This window comes from Halichoerus grypus, chromosome 6 (genome assembly GCF_964656455.1).
Source record: "Halichoerus grypus chromosome 6, mHalGry1.hap1.1, whole genome shotgun sequence".
NCBI lineage: Eukaryota > Metazoa > Chordata > Mammalia > Carnivora > Phocidae > Halichoerus > Halichoerus grypus.
In genome coordinates, this window is record NC_135717.1 from 58,066,645 (window position 1) to 58,086,038 (window position 19,394).

At 37.8% G+C, this 19,394-nt stretch overlaps 1 protein-coding gene across 1 annotated transcript in view; it reads left to right on the forward strand.

Annotated features, from left to right (window-relative positions):
- The window catches only part of MALRD1 (MAM and LDL receptor class A domain containing 1), an 806,170-nt gene that overhangs the window by 168,020 nt on the left and 618,756 nt on the right, over positions 1-19,394 (forward strand). Inside the window, exons 16-18 of the mRNA XM_078074136.1 lie at positions 16,330-16,482; positions 16,895-17,000; positions 17,468-17,835. Coding sequence (XP_077930262.1) covers positions 16,330-16,482; positions 16,895-17,000; positions 17,468-17,835 — 627 coding nt within the window. The remainder of the gene's footprint in view (positions 1-16,329; positions 16,483-16,894; positions 17,001-17,467; positions 17,836-19,394) is intronic.

The window sequence follows — 19,394 nt, forward strand, 5'->3', positions numbered from 1 at the left end:
ATATGATTTCATTCTTCTCGAATTTGCTAAGACGTGTTTTATGGCGTACCATATATTCTATGCTAGAAAATGTTGCATGTGCACTGGAGAAGAATGAATTCTGCTGTTGCTGCATAGAATGTTTTGTATATTACTGTTAGGTCCATTGGGCCTCTAGTGTTGTTCAAATCTGCTATTAACTCATTGATTCTCTGGATGATCTATCCATTGCTGAGAGTATGGTGTTAAAGTCTTCAACTGTCATTGTATTAGTATTTATTTCTTCTTTTATCTCTGTTAGTTTTTGCTTCATTTATTCAGATGCTTTGATGTTGGGTCCATAAATATCTACAATTGTTATATCTTATTGATGTAGTGACCCCTTTATCATTAAATAATGACCTTTTCTGTCTCTTTTTTTATAATTTTAAAGTCTCTTGGTTTGATATAAGTGTAGCTATACCTGCTTTTTTTTTAATTACCATTTTCTTGAAATCTATTTTCCCTTCCCATCACTCTCACTCTATGTGTGTCTTTGAGGCTAAAGTATTAGGTCTTTTTTTTTTTTTTTTTAATTTTATTTATTTATTTGACAGAGAGAGACACAGAGAGAGAGGGAACACAAGCAGGGGGAGTGGGAGAGGGAGAAGCAGGCTTCCCGCGGAGCAGGGAGCCCAATGCAGGGCTCGATCCCAGGACCCTGGGATCATGACCTGAGCCGAAGGCAGACGCTTAACGACTGAGCCACCCAGGTGCCCCATAGGTTTTTTTTTTTGCAGTACCTGCCCTCTTTAATGCCCATCACCAGGTTAACCCATCCCCCCAACCTCCCTCCCCTCTAGAACCCTCAGTTTGTTTCTCAGAGTCCATAGTCTCTCATGGTTCATCTCCCCCTCCGATTTCCCCTGCCTTCATTCTTCCCTTCCTGCTATCTTCTTCTTCTTCTTTTTTTTTTTTAAACATATACTGTATTATTTGTTTCAGAGGTACAGGTCTGTGATTCAACAGTCTTACACAATTCACAGCACTCACCGTAGCACATACCCTCCCCAATGTCTATCACCCAGCCACCTCATCCCTCCCACCCCCCACCACTCCAGCAACCCTGTTTGTTTCCTGAGATTAAGAATTCCTCAGATCAGTGAGATCATATGATACATGTCTTTCTCTGATTGACTTATTTCCCTCAGCATAATACCCTCCAGTTGCATCCACATTGTTGCAAATGGTAAGATATCATTCTTTTTGATGGCTGCATAATATTCCATTGTATATACATATACCACCTCTTCTTTATCCATTCATCTGTCGATTGACATCTTGGCTCTTTCCATAGTTTGGCTATTGTGGACATTGCTGCTATAAACATCGGGGTGCACGTACCCCTTCGGATCCCTACATTTGTATCTTTGGGGTAAATACCCAGTAGTGCAATTGCTGGGTTGTAGGGTAGCTCTATTTTCAACTTTTTGAGGAACCTCCATACTGTTTTCCAGAGTGGCTGCACCAGCTTGCATTCCCACCAACAGTGTAGGAGGGTTCCCCTTTCTCCACATCCCCGCCAACATCTGTCGTTTCCTGACTTGTTAATTTTAACCATTCTGACTGGTGTGAGGTGGTATCTCATTGAGGTTTTGATTTGGATTTCCCTGATGCCTAGCGATGTTGAGCACTTTTTCATGTGTCTGTTGTCCATTTGGATGTCTTCTTTGGAAAAATGTCTGTTCATGTCTTCTGCCCATTTCTTGATTGGATCGTTTGTTCTTTGGGTGTTGAGTTTGGTAAGTTCTTTATAGATTTTGGATACTAGCCCTTTATCTGATATGTCATTTCCAAATATCTTCCCCCAACTGTTGGTTCTTTTGGTTTTGTTGACTGTTTCTTTTGCTGTGCAAAAGCTTCATATCTTGATGAAGTCCCAATAGTTCATTTTTGCCCTTGCTTCCCTTGCCTTTGGCGATGTTTCTAGGAAGAAGTTGCTGCAGCTGAGGTCGAAGAGGGTTGCTGCCTGTGTTCTCCTTTAGGATTTTGATGGACTTCTGTCTCACATTGAGGTCTTTCAACCATTTGGAGTCTATTTTTGTGTGTTTTGTAAGGAAATGGCCCAGTTTCATTCTTCTGCATGTGGCTGTCCAATTTTCCCAACACCATTTGAAGAGACTGTCTTTTTTCCACTGGACATTCTTTCCTGCTTTGACCATAAAGTTGAGGGGCTATTTCTGGGTTCTCTATTCTGTTCCATTGATCAATGTGTCTGTTTTTGTGCCAGTACCATACTGTCTTGATGATGACAGCTTTGTAATAGAGCTTTAAGTCCAGAATTGTGATGCCACCAGCTTTGCTTTTCTTTTTCAAGATTCCTCTGGCTATTCGGGGTCTTCTCTGGTTTCATACAATTTTAGGATTATTTGCTCCATTTTCTCTGTCTCTTTCGATTGAAGAATTATTTCATTTACATTTAAAGTAATTATTGATAGGTAAGGACTTATTTTTGCCCTTTAAAAATTGTTTTCTGGTTGTTTCGTAGATGTATTGTTCCATGTTTTCTTTTTGTGTTTTAATGTCTTTTGGTGTTAGTATGCTTTGCCTTCTTTTCATGTTCTTTTGTGTAATTGCTGCAAGTTTTTTCTTTGTAGTTTTCATGAGGCTTACATAAAACATCTTAAAATTATAAACCCTATTTTAAATGATATCAACTTTACTTCATAGAATTCCTAAAATTGTCACTTCTACTTCTTCCCCCCCTCATATTTGAGGTAATTTCTGATACAATTTACGTAGTTTTGTATTGTAACTAATAACAATTATTGTACTTATGGTATTTGTACTACACTAATTTTAACTTTTAAACTAGAGTTGTAAGTGAATTATGCACCATCATCACCATATTACAGAATCTACCTTTGTCTATTTACCATTACCAGTGAGTTTTATGCTTTCTTTTTATATTTTTATAAGGTTTATATTCTTTTGCTCAGAGAGTTCCCTTAGTCTTTCTTATAAGGCAGGTCTAGTGGTAATGAACTCTTTTATCTTTTGTTTGGAAAAGTCATTATTTCTCAATAGCCAAACTGTGGAAAGAGCCAAGATGTCCATTGACAGATGAATGGATAAAGAAAAGGTGGCTTTGACATAATCCCCCTGCCTAGGTGTAGCAGGCCACCCCTTTACACCTGGTACTGGCTTTGCTCTGGAGATAGTTATTGGCTTAAGCATTGCTGGTTACATAGCTTCCAGGTGTCCTTGCCAGCCCTTCTGGTCAGATGAGGCCTGGGAGCCACCGTGGGTATGGCTGTGTTTCAGCTCACTTGCCTGGATGGGATTGGGAGGAGCCCCTCCTGACCTTTCTCACATGTTTCCCAAACAAGCTTTCCTTTTCGGAGAGGCCATGAAGAACCCTCAGCCTTGGCTATGAATTAATTCCCCTGCCTGGGTATAGCAGGGGAATTCTTCATACCCTGTACTGGCTTTGCTCTGGAACTGTCAGCTCCACCCTCCCACCTCTTGGTTGGACTATTACTGAGCTATGCATCTTCTAGGTATTCTTGTCTGTGCCCCCTGGCCAGATGGAGCCAAAAGACTCTCCCTAGCAGGTGGGGTGATGACTCCTTGCGTGAGCACAGGCAAACCAGGTTCTAGGGTCAGCAAAACTTGTGTGAGGATCCAGATCAAGCAGATCTGCACTTGAGTGAGTTCTCTGATCAGTTTGTCCTAGACTTGGTCCTGTTGATGAGCAAAGCTGCTGGTTGGGGCCACTACTTAGATTATTATTCACTTGGGACGCTGCAGTCATGAACTCCATCTGCCAAGATCTGTGTGTTGGCTGTTGCAAGCTACCCCACCTTCACTGTCACAGTCAAATTCCCAGTGGTTGAGGCCCATAGTTTCCCCTGCAGTTCTCATGGGGCAAAACCAGAGTAGGGGCTCTCATAAAGTAATCTGCAGTGCTTGGTGAGGGGGTGATACTAATTGTCCTCTTGTATTCTCTTTTCTTTTTGGAGGCACTAGGGGCTCAGGGAAGACCTTTTCATGTGGTGTTGCTCCTGTCAGGGAGAGAAGCAAATTAGTCAGTGTGTAGTTGCTTCTTTTACCTTTCTAATGCAGTCTGTCTTGGTCTCTGTGGTGCAGGGGATGTTTCAGTGTGTTGGAACAGTAGAACAGTCATCCCTGTGTTCTAGGATTTTCTCAGTTGTGTCTTGTTCATGAGTAGTTGTTCTTCTGAGGGGGAGTAAAGTCAGGAATGACCTATGTCACCATCTTGGTGATGCCACTACCTCTCAAATTTTTATAGACTTCCAATGAAAATAAATAAATAAATAAATAAATAAATAAATAAATATATATATATAATGTAATATATGTATTCTCTTTATTTCTATATAATTTCTATATAAACATTTATTTCTCTATAAATATATATGTGGAAATATATATGGAAATATAAGTTAACTCAGGCTCATCAGGATCTCATAATCATGTTTGTATTGTGAAATTTCATTAATGAGTTCATGTTAATAATAGTAGTCATTACTACATTGATTAGGTTAGGCTTACCCACATATCTTTATATCTTAAGGTCAACTGATTAGTAATCTTAGTTATATTGGCAAAACTCCTTTGCCATGTAACATAACCTAATAAAGTTATAACAGCAGGGGTTGGAGACCATGAGGGCTATGTTAAAATTCTCCTTACTATAATTTGATCTTTGGTTCCTGTGATTTCTCTCCTGTGGAAAATGCATTCACCTTTTTCCATGATTTCCAAGGATCTCACTCCATTATAGCCACAATAAAAAACCTAAATGCTCAATTAAGTGTAGTCTCTTTGGAAATCTAGAGATCATCACCTAAATTATCTAATCAGGTTTAGATGTGGCACATCTCCTGGGTACAATTCCTTCCCTCTGTTGACCTGCGAAATTAAAGATAGAAATGTTGGTTTTTTTTAAATTAGATTTTATTTATTCATTTGACAGCGTGCACAAGCAGGGGGAATGGCAGGCAGAGGGAGCAGAGAGCCCAACACAGGGCTGTGGATCCCAGGATCCTGACCTGAGCTAAAGGCAGATGCTCAAGTGACTGAGCCACCCTGGCACCCTAAAGATGGAAGTTATCTGCTTCCAACATTCTTAACATACAATCATAAGACAGGCATCAGGACAACAACTGACATTTTAGTTAAAAAGGGGAGGGAGAATGGAAGGAAAAAAAAAGTCGCTGGTTCAAAGCAGTTTTGAAATTCAGCTTGGAAAACTTTAGCTGGAGTTCTTTGATTAAGTTGTAAAATCTGGGTTCTTACTTCTGCTGTCTGGACTCTTGATTCCACCCTCTGAGTCATTCTTCCTTTTGCATGAAAAGTAGCATGTGTTTTCTTAGCAACAACTAGAACCCCTCCACTACTAATGTGTGACTGTCTTCCTGTTTTTAGCTACTTACTATTTTTTTTTTTAAGTTCTCTTCCTCTGTTTCTACTGTTCCAACAATATATCATTGTTACCAGTACCTACAATCTGTTGATCATATCAACACTCCAGTGTCTGTCCCTCATCCTTTCATATTCTCACTTCCCTTCTTATGCAGTTTAAATTCCATGGTCTAATATTGGAATGACTGCCTTATATTGACCTTCAACTGCCTTGCTGTCCTTTGATAGTCACTAAAGCACTAACAGATTAACTGTGGCTCTCAGCCCCCTCAGCTAAGACAGCTCAGCTGTGCAGGCACTCTCAGCTCAACTCAACTGCCCAGCCCCTTTACTTGTACAGCTGAATGTGGCTGGGGAAGAAAGCAAAGCAGTGTCATCTGTCCTCACTGTACATTGATGATCGATGCCCTACTTTTGTTCTTGTACTTCCCAGGAATCACATTGTATTTCTCCACTCCATTCCCTCACCCACTTACTTCAGTGAATAACATATTTTTCTCCTGTCTTCTCCAACATCCATATTCCACATTCCTATCCCTAGCCTCAGTTGATGATCTTATATCCTATTTCTCTGAGAAAATAGGAATAACCAGGGGTACCTGGGCAGCTCAGATGGCTAAGCATCTCCCTTTGACTCAGGTCATGATCTCCAGGTCCTGGGATCGAGCCCCATGTCGGGCTCCCTGCTCAGCAGGGAGTCTGCTTCTCCCTCTCCTTCTGCCTCTCCCCCTGCTGTGTTCTCTCTCTCTCAAATGAATAAATAAAATCTTAAAAAAAAATAGGAATAACCAGAAAAGGACTTTTATAAGTTCCAGCACCCCTTCAACTCACCTGTAAACTCTCTTTTCTCCTTTATCCTGGATAAACTGTCCATGCTCCTAACAATGGTCACCCCTTTCTCCTGTAAAGTAGAACCCATCTGCTTGCCTGCTTGACATTGCTCCAGTGATTTTCCCTCTCTACCATATCTTTTCTATTAGCATAAAAACATGTTTTTATTTCTCACATCTTAAATTTTTTTTCTCTTGATCCTACTTCGTCCTCAGCTATCACATCATTTTTCCCCTTTCCTTTACAAAGTATATATACACCTCAAAAGAATTAATTATATTTACTACCTTTAGCTTTTCTCTTCAGAATTTCTTTTTAACTCACTTCAATCAGGGCCTTGCTGTCACCATCAAGCAGACACTGTTCTCATCAAAGTCACCAATGATCTAGATCCAGTGGTCTCTTCTCAGTTGTCATCGGACCTATCAACAGCATTTGACACCAATAGTTTAATGTTTATTTGATTTGATCTCCATGACATTAGGAACCACTCTTGATCTTTCTCTTATTTGTATGTCTTATTCTTGCCACTTTGGTTATTTTCTGATTTATATTTCACCTGAACTATAGACTAATTAATATATCCAGCTTTCTGTTACATGATCACTTGAATACCCAGTAGGAATCTCAAATATAGCATGTCTAAAACTGAGGTCCTATTTCCTCCCTCTCCCCAAAAACCTGCTTCTTCACAGTCTTCTCAGTTTCATAAATGGTATTTCCATTGTTTCAAATGCTCAGGTCAAAGACTTCGAAGTCCTGATTCATCTCTTTTTCTCACACTCCATAACCGATGTCAGTTAATTCTATCATGTCTACCCTTAAAATATAACCAGAATGCCTCATTTTTATCTCATTGTTACCACCTGGTCCAGACCATTATCATTTCCTATCTGAAGTTTTGAAATATCCTTTTCTTTTCTTGTTGTTGTCACCCACTTTTGTCTTTTCTCAGTACAGTAGCCACGGGGATGAGATTAAGTCAGAATTTGTTACTCTTCTGCTTAAAACATCCTACTTGTTTCCAATATCTCAAAATTAAAGCCAAAAAAATTAAAGTGACTGCTCTGATTTCATCTATTCCTCTCCCTCCCTCCCTCTTCTGGAGATACCATGGTCCCTGATATTTCTGGAATATGAGAGGCATGCTCTTGCCTCAACGCTCTTTTCCTTTCTGTTCCTCTGTGTTGAGTCGTCTTTACCTATATAGTCACATGCCTTGTTTCCTCAGCCGCCTCCTTCAGGAGTTTACCCAGTTGCCAGCTTTTCTATGACACCTCCCTTGATACACCATCTATGAATTTTCAACCCTTCTCTGTAATGCTGTATTTCTTTCTTTATTTTTCTTCTTTGCCTTATTATCATTAAATGAATTATATATGTTTTACTTAATTCTTTTGTTTTTTCATTATCTCCCCTAATGTCCCTACCCTTCTCACTCACATTATTTAAACTCCATGAGGGCAGAGATTTTTTTTTCTTTCTTTCCCACATTTTACTTTGCTATGTTCTTAGAAGACCCTATGCATGTGCCAAACATATAGCATGTACTCAGTACATGTTTGCCAAATGAATGAAGAGTGAATGAATGAATGAGTACATGTTAGTTATTCAGTTGTTATAATTGCCTATTTGCTTATAAATTTCCCACACTAGATTCTAAGCTCCTTATTGGTGAGTACTATATACATAATACTTATGTATTTTATATCTTTATACACAATATTTAATGTAGTGTGTGTTGAGGGATGTGAAAGGTCTGAAACTTTACCCTACTTATAAGCTAACAAGTTAGCCTGCCATAGTTTCATGGATGCTGGCAGAATAGGTGAGACTCCTGGGTCAGAGACAAAAGGACATATTATTAATGGCATAACACACAGCCTAAGTGTCGATACTGCCCTAGTTCCTCTTGTTCCCTGAGTCCCAGGAGCAGCATGTAGGAGCCCAGGTGGATGTACATATGAAATGGCTTTTGTATCACAGCTAAGAAAGCCTTAGTTTATGGAACCCAAATCTTTTATAGTGGGATTCAAGCATATGTCTGACCTGTTTTAGAGGAAGACATTTCCTTATTATATTATATTATACAAGGTAATAATTTGCCCTGTGTTATAGATGGAGTCACTACCTCTGTTTTTCATTGAGTGCTGTTTAAATATCCTAACAAAGATGGTCTGGAACAAAGGGGCAGTTAATGGCTCAGCTTATAAGACATGCAGAAACATGAGAGACCCATGGAGAATTGAGTCCCAACACTGTCTTTGTTGATCCGATTATAGGAGACCCTTAAAACCATCTGTAGAATAATGTAATTAATCATTTTTATTTCAAATGCAATAATTTTGAATGCCAAATGTTATTATTTATGCATTGGTGCTCCTTTAAAAGATTTCATTACTTGTATTTATTTATATAGACATCTTTTTTATTTCATGGTACTTTTGTACATATTTCTTGACTATTTTATGTTTTAAATAACTAATGAATATTAACTATTGATGAAGTCTACAGTTCAGTTATTTCAACATTATTATAATTCCAAACTTATAAACATTTGAATGCATGAAAAAGCCTGAAACTCAAAGAAATACTATTAGTAGAGATCATGTTCTAAAATAGTATATATGATATTAATGCATTTGAAGTTTATAATAACCTCTGCTTCATCAAATAAAGTACAACCTCAATGAACTTAAGACAGTGTACTAGAATACTCAGTTAACTTTTGTCCTCCTTCATGCAACTTTCAGGAGGGTCATGAAATCTAGCAAAAAAAAGAAACTTAAGGAGAGTTAATCTAGTGGATTTATTATAAACATGCCTCAAAGATATTGTGGGTTCAGTTCCAGACCACTGCAGGAAAGCAAGTATCACAATAAAGCAAATCAATTCTTTAGTTTTCCAGTGCATATAAAAATTATGTTTGCACTATGCTGCAGTCTGTTAAGTGTGCAGTGGCATTATGTCTAAAATAACAATGTACATACCTTAATTAAAAAATACTTTATTGCTGAAAATGTCATCATCTAAGCTTTCAAGGAGTCATAATTGTTTTGCTGGTGGAAGGTCTTGCCTCTGTGTTGATGGCTGCTGACTGATCAAGGTGGTATTTGCTGAAGGTTGGAGTATCTATGACAATTTGTTAAAATAAGACAACAATGAAATTTGCCACATCAATTGGCTCTTCTTTTCATGAACAGTTCTCTGTAGCATGCGATGCTGTTTGATAGCATCTTACCCACAGTATAACCTCTTTCAGAATTGGAGTCACTCCTCTCAATCCCTGCTGCGGCTTTATCAACTAAGTTTATGTAATATCCTGAATGCTTTGTTGTCATTTCAACAATCTTCACAGATCCTTCCCCAGGAGTAGGAATAGGTTATATCTCCAGAAACCACTTTGCACATCCATAAGAAGCAACTCCTTATCTGTTCAATTTTTTTTTCCACTTTTAAAACCATCATTTTTGGCATTAATATTTTTTAAAATTTCAAGTTTTTATTTAAATTCTAGTTAACATACAGTGCGGTATTGGTTTCAGGAGTAGAATTCAGTGATTTATCACTTATGTGTAACACCTGGTGCTCATCACAAGTGCCCCCCTTAATACCCATCACCCATTTAGCCCATCCCCCACCCATCTCCCCTCCATCAACCCTCAGTTTGTTCTCGGTAGTTAAGAGTCTCTTATGGTTTGCTTCCCTCTTTTTTACTCCTTTCCCCTATATTCATCTGTTTTGTTTCTTAAATTCCACATATGAGTGAAATCAGATGGTATTGGTCTTTGACTGACTTATTTCATCCAAGTTTTATTATGAGATTGTAGCAATTCAGTCACATCTTCAGGCTCTACCTCTAATTCTAGTTCTCTTGCTGTTTCCACCCCATCTGTAGTTACTTCCTCCCCTGAAGTCTTGAGCCCCTCAAAGTCATCCCTGGGGGTTAGAATCAACTTCTTTCAAAATGCTGTTTATGTTGATATTTTGACTTCTTCTCATGAGTCATGAATGTTCTTAATGACATCTAGCATGGTCAGTCCTTTCCAGAAGGCTTTCAATTGACTTTGCCCAGATCCACCAGAGGAATCATTATCTTTGGCAGCTATAGCTTTATGAAATGTGTTTCTGAAATAATAAACCTTGAAAGTCAAAATGACTACTTGATCAATGGGCTGCAGAATGGATGTTGTATTAGCAGGCATAAAAACAACATTCATCTCACTGTACATCTCCATCAGAGCTCTTGGGTGACCTGGTGCATTGTTAGTGAGCAGTCATATTTTGAAAGGAATCTTTTTTTTTTTTTCTCTCTCTGAGCAGTAGGTTCAACAGCAGGCTTAAAATATTCAGGAAACCATGTCATAAATAGATGTACAGTCATCCGGGCTTTGTAGTTCCATTGACAGGGCACAGGCAGAGTAGATTTAACTTAATTCTTAAGGGCCCTAGGATTTTCAGAATGGTAAGTGAGCATTGGCTTCAACTTCAAGTCACTGGCTGCATTAGCCCCTAACAAGAGAATCAGCTTGCCCTTTGAGGCTTTGAAGCCAGGCATTGAGTTCTCTCTAGCTATGAATATCCTAGATGGCATCTTCTTCCACTATAAGGCTGTTTCATCTACATTGAAAATCCACTGCTCAGTGTGGCCACCTTCATGAATGATCTTAGCTAGATCTTCTGGAGAACTTGCTGCAGCTTCTACATCAGCACTTGCTGCTTCACCTTACACCTTCATGTTATGGAGATGACTTCTTTCCTTAAACCTCACGAACCAACCTCTGCTAGCTTCAGACTTTTCTTCTTCAGCCTCCTCACCTATCTCAGCCTTCATGGAATTGAAGAGAGTCAGGACCTTGCTCTGGATGAGGCTTTGGCTTAGGGGAATGTTGTGGCTGGTTTGATCTTCTGTCCAGACCACTCAGACTTTCTCCATATTGGCAATAAAGCTGCTTCTGACTTACCATTTGTGTGTTCACTGGAAGCACTTTTAATTTCCTTCAAGAACTTTTCCTTTGCATTCACATCTTGGCTAACTGTTTGCTAGGTCAAGAGACCTAGCTTTTGGCCTATCTCAGCTATTGACATGTCTTCCTCCCTAACTCCCTAAGCTTCCTCATTTTAATTTTTGATTTAAAGCGAGAGAGATGTGGCTCTTCCTTTCACTTGAACACTTAGAGGCCGTTGTAGGGTTATTAATGGGCCTACTTTCAATATTGTTGTATCTCAGGGAATAGAGCGGCCGAAAGAGAGGGAGAGAGATAGAGGAATGGCCGGTCGGTGGAGCAGTCAGAACACACACCACATTTATTGATTAAGTTCGCCATCTTGAATGGCACAGTTTGTGGTGCTTCAAAACAATTACTATAGTAACATCGGAGATAACTAATTATAGATCACCATAGCAAATACAATAATAATAAGTTTGAAATACTGTGAGAATTACCAGAATATGACCAGAATTACCAGAATAAGGTGAGCAAATGGAAAAAATGGAGCTAATAGACTTATGGGTTGCCATAAGCCTTCAGTTTGTTAAAAAAAAGTATTTGTGAAGTGTAATAAAACAAGGCATGCCTTTATTAGTATACAGTTTAAAATCTACTTCTAGAGCATGCCCTATCATTATATATAGATTTTATATGATCCTGAATTAAAAACTCATAGCACAGTGCTTGCATGTAATAGCCCTAAAATTGTCAGTTATCATTATTATTACTTTAACTACAAATGCAGTGTAATTTTTAAGAGCACAGGCTTTGACATCAGGTCTGGGTTGAATTGTGTCAGTAATAATGAGCACTGATAAATTATGTGTTAATCCTCTTTCACCCTTATCTTTCTTATCTATAAAATGGGGACAATAATATGTTCTGTATTTCAAGAGAATTAGAGACGATGTGACATATGTAATAAATGGATGTCTTTCACACCACAGTTATGTCTTTACTGGTTTAGATCACTCTGGAAACCACAGTTTGGCCTTCAGCTGGGCTTTAGGTTTCTAATTTTTACAATTACCACCTATATATTTAGCCATTTTCTCTTTTTCTCCTAAATCTGAGAATCTTTTGCTGATGTGGCTGAAACCAGAGGGAGTTTGGAGTTCAACTACATGATGTATCAGAACATATTTCCTCTTATAAATTTTTGTTTTGTTTTTCTTTGCAGCACTTAATTAAGACTTTTTTTTTTAGAGCAGTTTTAGAGTCACAGAAAAGTTGAGGAAAAAGTAGAGATTTCCCATTTACCTTCCCCCCGCCCCAACAGCTTCTCCTACATCAACATTTCTCAGTATGGGGGTGGGGAGGGAAAGTTGAGGAGAAAGTAGAGATTTCCCATTTACCTTCCCCACCCTACACACACACACACACACACACACACACACACACACACACACACACCCTCCCCCCCCCCCCCCACATCAACATTTCCTGGTTGGAGGGGGGGAGATTTGTTACAACTGATGAATCTACACTGACACATAATAATTACCCAAAGCCCGTAATTTATATTAGGGTTCATTCTTGGTGTTGTACATTCTGTGGGTTTGGAAGAATGTGTGGTAAAATCTGTTTGTCAATATGGTATCATGCAGAGTATTTTCACTGCCATAAAGATACTCTGTGCTCCACCTAGTCAGCCCTCCCCCCACGTCCAACTTCTGGCAACCACTGATCCTTTTACTGTCTTCACGGTTTTGCCTTTTCCAGAATGTCATATAGTTGAAAGCCTACAGTATGGAGCCTTTTCAGACTGGCTTCTTTCACTTAGTAATATGCATTTCAGTTTCCTCCATGTCTTTTCATGGCTTGATAGCTCATTTATTTTTAGTGCTGAATAATATTCCACTGTCTGGATGTACCACAGTTTATTTAACCATTCACCTACTGAGGGACTCTTTTGTCGCTTCCAAGTTTTGGCAATTAGGAATAAAGTTGCTGAAAAAAAAAAAGGAATAAAGCTGCTGTAAATATCCATATACAGGTTTTTGTGTGGATGTAAATTTTTCACCTCCTTGGGTAGATATTAAGAAGCACACTTCTATAAATTTTTGTCTTTGCATGAGACCCAAATTATCAGCTCAGACACTTTGTACCTTTCATGTTTATTTCTTACACATGATTCTCTGTAGGGATCATCTCAAATCATCAGAGAAATTCTGAATGAATCTGATATAAGACCATCCGATTCTGTATTTTTTCCTCCTCACAAAGTTCCTAGTCTCCTACATAAATTTATCTTTTTCTGTCTCAGTGAAAAGCTCTCAGCATGACAGTGATAGTGTAAGGTGATGGAGCTGTGTGTCAGTCCACCAAATATCTCCTAGCACCCTTTCCTCAGGGGTAGCTACTATAATTATATTTACATAAGTAATAGAGGCAACAAGGGTAATTTTACTGAAAAATAATAAAAGCTGCTATAGAGTCACTAGCTTTTTTACCCATATCCATAGGAATAGATAATTTTTAGAAACTTTATGTCAACAGGCATCCTGTTATGAACATAATAACCCCTAGACAAAGCTTGGTACACAATAAACCCTAAAGTAATGGTAACTGCGATTGTTCTTACAAATTATGTTCTTTCTGATGATGATGATAATTGAGAAAGTCGATCATGAGCCTCCAGAAAAGTGAACAATCTTTGAACCTCAATTATTAAAATGTACCAACGCATTGTATTTCTAAGTCAGGAAGAGGCATACATAATTTCCAACAGCTGTTCTAATGAAGTATATATTTGGTTAACAGCTAACCAGATTAATTTCAGCTGACTTGTTACATCAGCTGAAGTGAGTTTTTAAAATGTGTATAGAAATCTAAGTATTTAGAAACAAAGTAGATGAGACAGGCATATTTGAAGTTTAACAACATAATCATCTGTTAAAAATTGCTATTTTTGATGGGCCTTATCTAAGAAAACTAGAAAATTGCCACAATGGTTTCTGAAATTTTACTACCATTAGAATATTCATTTATTTCTACATCAGTATCTCCCTGGATAGCAGACGATAGACGATAAGGCTCCTTTTCTGGGTAGCTATGTGGGATAGCTATTCCAAAGCATCAATAACTCCTTTCCTTTCTGTATTTGCATAAAAGCAGTCCTGGATCCTTTCTTTTTTTTTAAATTTTTGGATTGTCTGAAATAGGAATCAAAAGCATTGCTTTCCCAGGGATTGAAATGGCAACTACATACTTTGAAGCCCCTGGAATCTATGTATACTTATGGATTATTTATATATTATGTATTTGTAAACAGAGATGGCCTTTGAAAATATAGCCTTAAATATTCTGAGAATTTATCCCTAAGTTGTCGTAATTATCATTATTATTTTTCACCGTTGAGCAGCATTTAATTCTCTCCACAAATTTGTAAACTTTACTTGAGAAATCTTCATTCTAAATATAGCTAATTTGTTGATTTTTCTGATTCCTAATATAATGAAATATAGTTATTCCTTGCTTCTGAAAGTTGATGCAACATTTTATTATTTGTGTGCTTTTTTAAAGATTTATTTATTTTGGGGGGAGGGGCAGAAGGACAGGAAAGGAGAATCTCAAGCAGGCTCCCTGCTGAGCACAGAGCCTGATGCAGGGCTCAATCCCACAACCCTGAGATCATGACTTGAGCCAAATCAGATGCTTAACTGACTGAGCCACCCAGGTGCCCCAAAGCTAATGCAACATTTTAAAAGTATCATACATTCTCATTGATTTTTGGTCACATTTTTAAGTTACTCTACAGTCATATCAGGAAACCTGATAGAAAGCAAGTATATTTTTGAAATCAGATATTTTATAGAAACTTAAAAAATAATATAATATTTATAAATATTTAATAATATTTTATGTTTATAATATTACAACTCACCTCACCTTCCTCCCTGTGTAGGTAAAGCATTTTCAAAGTTGAAAATGATTTATCATTAGGTTAAAATTCCCTTGTAATTTTGAATTTTATAATCTCAATGAGTGACTTACTGTATACTTTTATTCCCTAAGCTTATTGCTTACTAAATATTTTTACAAGGGAAGATCTATGCAAATTATTACTATATCCTTGGATATAAATAACCAATGACCAACAATTCCAGTGCAATAATCATCTATAGGAGCAAGCCTCATTTTGCATTGGGATATATAGTAACACTGAATGTCCACGCTGAATGAACTCAGATTATGCCTTTTGGGTTTATCTTTTTTCCAATATCATAGCAATTAACAGTTATTGTCAATAGTTGCAGAAAGAATATTAGATCTGGAATGAAAATCTTTGGATTTCAATCCATCTGTACAGTTTCCTAACTATCTGACCTTGGTTAGGTTAATAACTTCCTTGAACTTTCCTTTCTTCATCTGTAAAGCAACTATAACAACAACACTTTCTTCATTTGGCTATTGTGAAAGTTGGATCTATATAAAGTGTTTAGTACAGGGTCTATGATATAGGTATCTATTAAATATTAGCTATCATTCAACACTATTATTATAACTTCCCAGTCCTGCCCTTTCTTATGGCTTTGTGGAAATTAACTATTTCTTACATATTTACTTGAAAAGTGGTTCAAATTATTCTTCCTTGCACAAATTATGCAATGCACACAGTCCTTCGAGAAATATTAAGCTTTACAAAATTTGTGGTGAATGTTATATTAAATATAATCTGGATTTTTCAAATATTAATTTTTTTAGAAATAACTACTTTTCATGTCTTAGTGTAAAATAAACTGTAGGAATAATTAAGTCTTCCAGATGATGTCATAGTGGCGAGTATCAGAATAAATTAGACCTTAGCAGTTCTATAACCAAAATGGCTAATAATGCTGTTTCTTTGAAAAAATATTTGGTAAAAATTTAATTTCTTAAATTGATAATTCTGTTTTATCAATTTCCAGTATGAAAAGCACAACTCTGTTTTGTTTTGTTTTGTTTTTTTTTAGATCAGGTAGGATCCTTTTTTTCCTCCAAGGTGTCCTTTAATGTACTTAGAGAAGTATAACAAGGTGATTTCAGTTGAGTTCTACCCTTCCTAAAGTATGAGAATACTTTGGAGAGCCACCTTAGGAGTCACATTTTGTTTTCTCAGGTTCCAAATGCGACTTTGAAGCAAATAGCTGTGGTTGGTTTGAAGCAATCAGTGGTGACAATTTTGACTGGGTATGGAACTCTAGAAGTAACCTTTCGGCTGAATTTGAGCAACAGGCTCCACCTTGGGATCATACTCACAACACAGCTGAGGGTAAGAAACAAGGAGAGGCTCTCTGTTACTCCTTCCATTCACCCTTGGTCAGGTCTGTTAAGAGAAAGAAGCATTTAAAGTTCTATGTTAGCGCAACAAATAGTGTGACAGATGAATATTGTCAATTATGCTGATGTTTGTCAGTATGAAATGACTCCTTTATGGATGGTGGAGAGGGAGTATAGATAGGTTTTGGCTGAATTCACTGAAATTATTAACTTTTTGCATCATTTTCACCTAGAGGTGGATATGAATTTAGTTTTCACAAGAACAAATTTGACTAACAATCATTTTTATTGATTTTTAATTGTATAATCTTAATTTTAGTCAGACGCAGCACTTAGTATAGGGCTGAGGGGCAGGTGTGTCAACTCAGTCGGCTAACATACGATTTGTATTTGTGTCCCAATAGGGCATTTTATGTTCATTCTGAAGAGAAGCAGAAGCTTGTCACAAGTTGCCAAACTCCAGAGCCCAACCTTTAGCCAGGCGGGACCTGGATGCACGCTTTCCTTCTGGTAAATACTAATGACCGTGGTCAGCTACCCTTGCAACCCAGTGGTTGCAGGCATACTCCTGCACTTACCAGACTTTATGATTTGCCCCTGGTTTGGCTTTAAAAATAGGTATTGCGTTAGATTTATACAGTTAGCATTTTACTTAGGAGCACATTATCAGTATTTGTTGTGTTCTTTCTTTAGATGAAAAGGACTCTTTCCCTCCAACAATGGATTATAATTTAATTAACTCTGCTTCCCTTGTTCTGGATTGAACTCCTTGGGAAAGGCTCCCAGGGTCCTGCAAGCCAGAGTATGCACCTCAGCAGATAAGCTCTCGCCTATGAGCAGCCACAATTACTGCAAGAAATAAAGGCGTCCATTATGATAGCTAATTGTTAATTGACTGTTGATTGAGTGGGAGAGCCCGTAAGTTAAATGTCTATGCCATAAATCATTTACATTTCTTGTGTTTGCTCTTTTTTCAGGTTTTATAACTATGGCCTGTCAGTGGGAGCAGCTGAGCTACAGCTACACATGGAAAATTCCAATGACTCTACAGTACTCTGGAGAGTATTATATAATCAGGGCAACCAGTGGTCACAGGCAACTATTCAGCTTGGACGCCTTACTCAGCCCTTCCATTTGTCACTAGATAAAGTCAGTCTTGGCATTTATGATGGAGTCTCAGCTATCGATGACATCAGATTTGAAAATTGTACTCTTCCCCTTCCTGCGGAGAGCTGTGAAGAGCCAGATTTTTTCTGGTGTCGACACAGCAAGGCTTGCATAGAAAAGCTTCTGTTATGTGATCTGGTAGATGATTGTGGTGATCACACTGATGAGGATGACTGTGGTAAGTACTTTATTATTTTTCTTTTTTTGGTCCTTCTTATTTTGACAGTGGGGATCTTGATTAGTTCTAGCCAATCGAGGCAAAGACATGAAGCATTTTTCCAAAGTTGATGACTTTGATGAGTGATGAATTAGTCGGGCTACCAATATTTGTTGTGGAGACTTACGAACTAGATACTAGAGATACAATGCTGAACACAACTGCTGAGTCTCAGATCTCAGGGAGCTTATGGTTTAATCGAGGAGATCGATGTTATTTGAATATTTAAAAAATACATACAAAGTGGCAGCTTTGATGGGAGATCCAGAGAGGGATCTGTGACTTTTTATAATAATGGTATTGAACTTCCTAGAGGTGATGACTTAGCTGAGATCTGAAAAATGAGAAGTCAAAGCATCTATGCAAAAGCCCTGATAAGTGACTGCATGGCAGATGTGGCTGGAGCGAGGAGGTGAAGGGGAGAGAGGGTGCAGCATAAGGACAGAAGTGTGGGGGAGGCCGGATTTGCAGATCTTTATTGTCCACATTAAGGAGGTTTCTCTTCATTTGTAGGTTTTTAATAAGAAAGGTAATTTAATAAGATTAGCATATTAAAACATGTCACTGTGGATACAGTGTGATGAGTGGATTGGAGGAGAGTGGATTCAGGAGACCCATCAGCAGGCCATTGCGGTAGTCCACTGAGGAGGGGTGGGCAGCCTGTAACACAGCCAGAGTGATGGAGATGGAGGGACTGAGGTTTGGGAAAATATTTAGGAGGGACATTTGATGATGTTTTGGAAGCAGAGAGTGGGCTGTCAAAGATAAGTCTTGAGTTTCTGGTTTAAATTACCAGAAAGCTTATGGTATCTGATGATTATATATGTTTTACAGTTTTATGAACCTAGCTCCAGATAGTGCCCACTGCACTTGCTCCTGAAAATGAATCAGAGGCTCATAGCTGTTTTTTTTTTTTTAATTACAAAAATCAGTCAGAAAAAGAGTTTGTATCTTCCCTTGTCCAGAAATAGCAACAATTCTTAAAATTCAAGCTATATGCCTATTACATTGAGAGGCTAATTATAAACTAAAGTGAAGCCATAAAATGCTTGGTACATCATAGGAAATTTCCATATAAATTATCATAGAGAGTGCTGCATAGATGTGGTCTTTGATTCAGTCAGGTGGATTGAAGTCAGAATTACCATGCATCTCATTACACAACTAATACCTTGAGTGGATATAAGTAAAGTTGATAACTTAGACAATGGCTAAACAAAAAGTGTTACTTATCCTCAAGGTAATTTATTTTTGCAGATTTAGAAAGCTTTCTCATCTTTTTGAAGCTCTCCAAATCCTACTCCTCAAAAAAAAACATTGCTGTGTTGCTAAAAACAAGCAAATTATCCTTCAAACCACTCAGTATTAACTTAGAATGGAATTATGGCAGGTACAAGTATAATAGCAGAATACTTCTTGTGACTAAATATTAATGAAAGGGAATAGTGTGGCATTAGACAGTCCATTTCTCTCACGGCTGTCCATATAGACATATTACTGGATTACACAATGCATTAGAC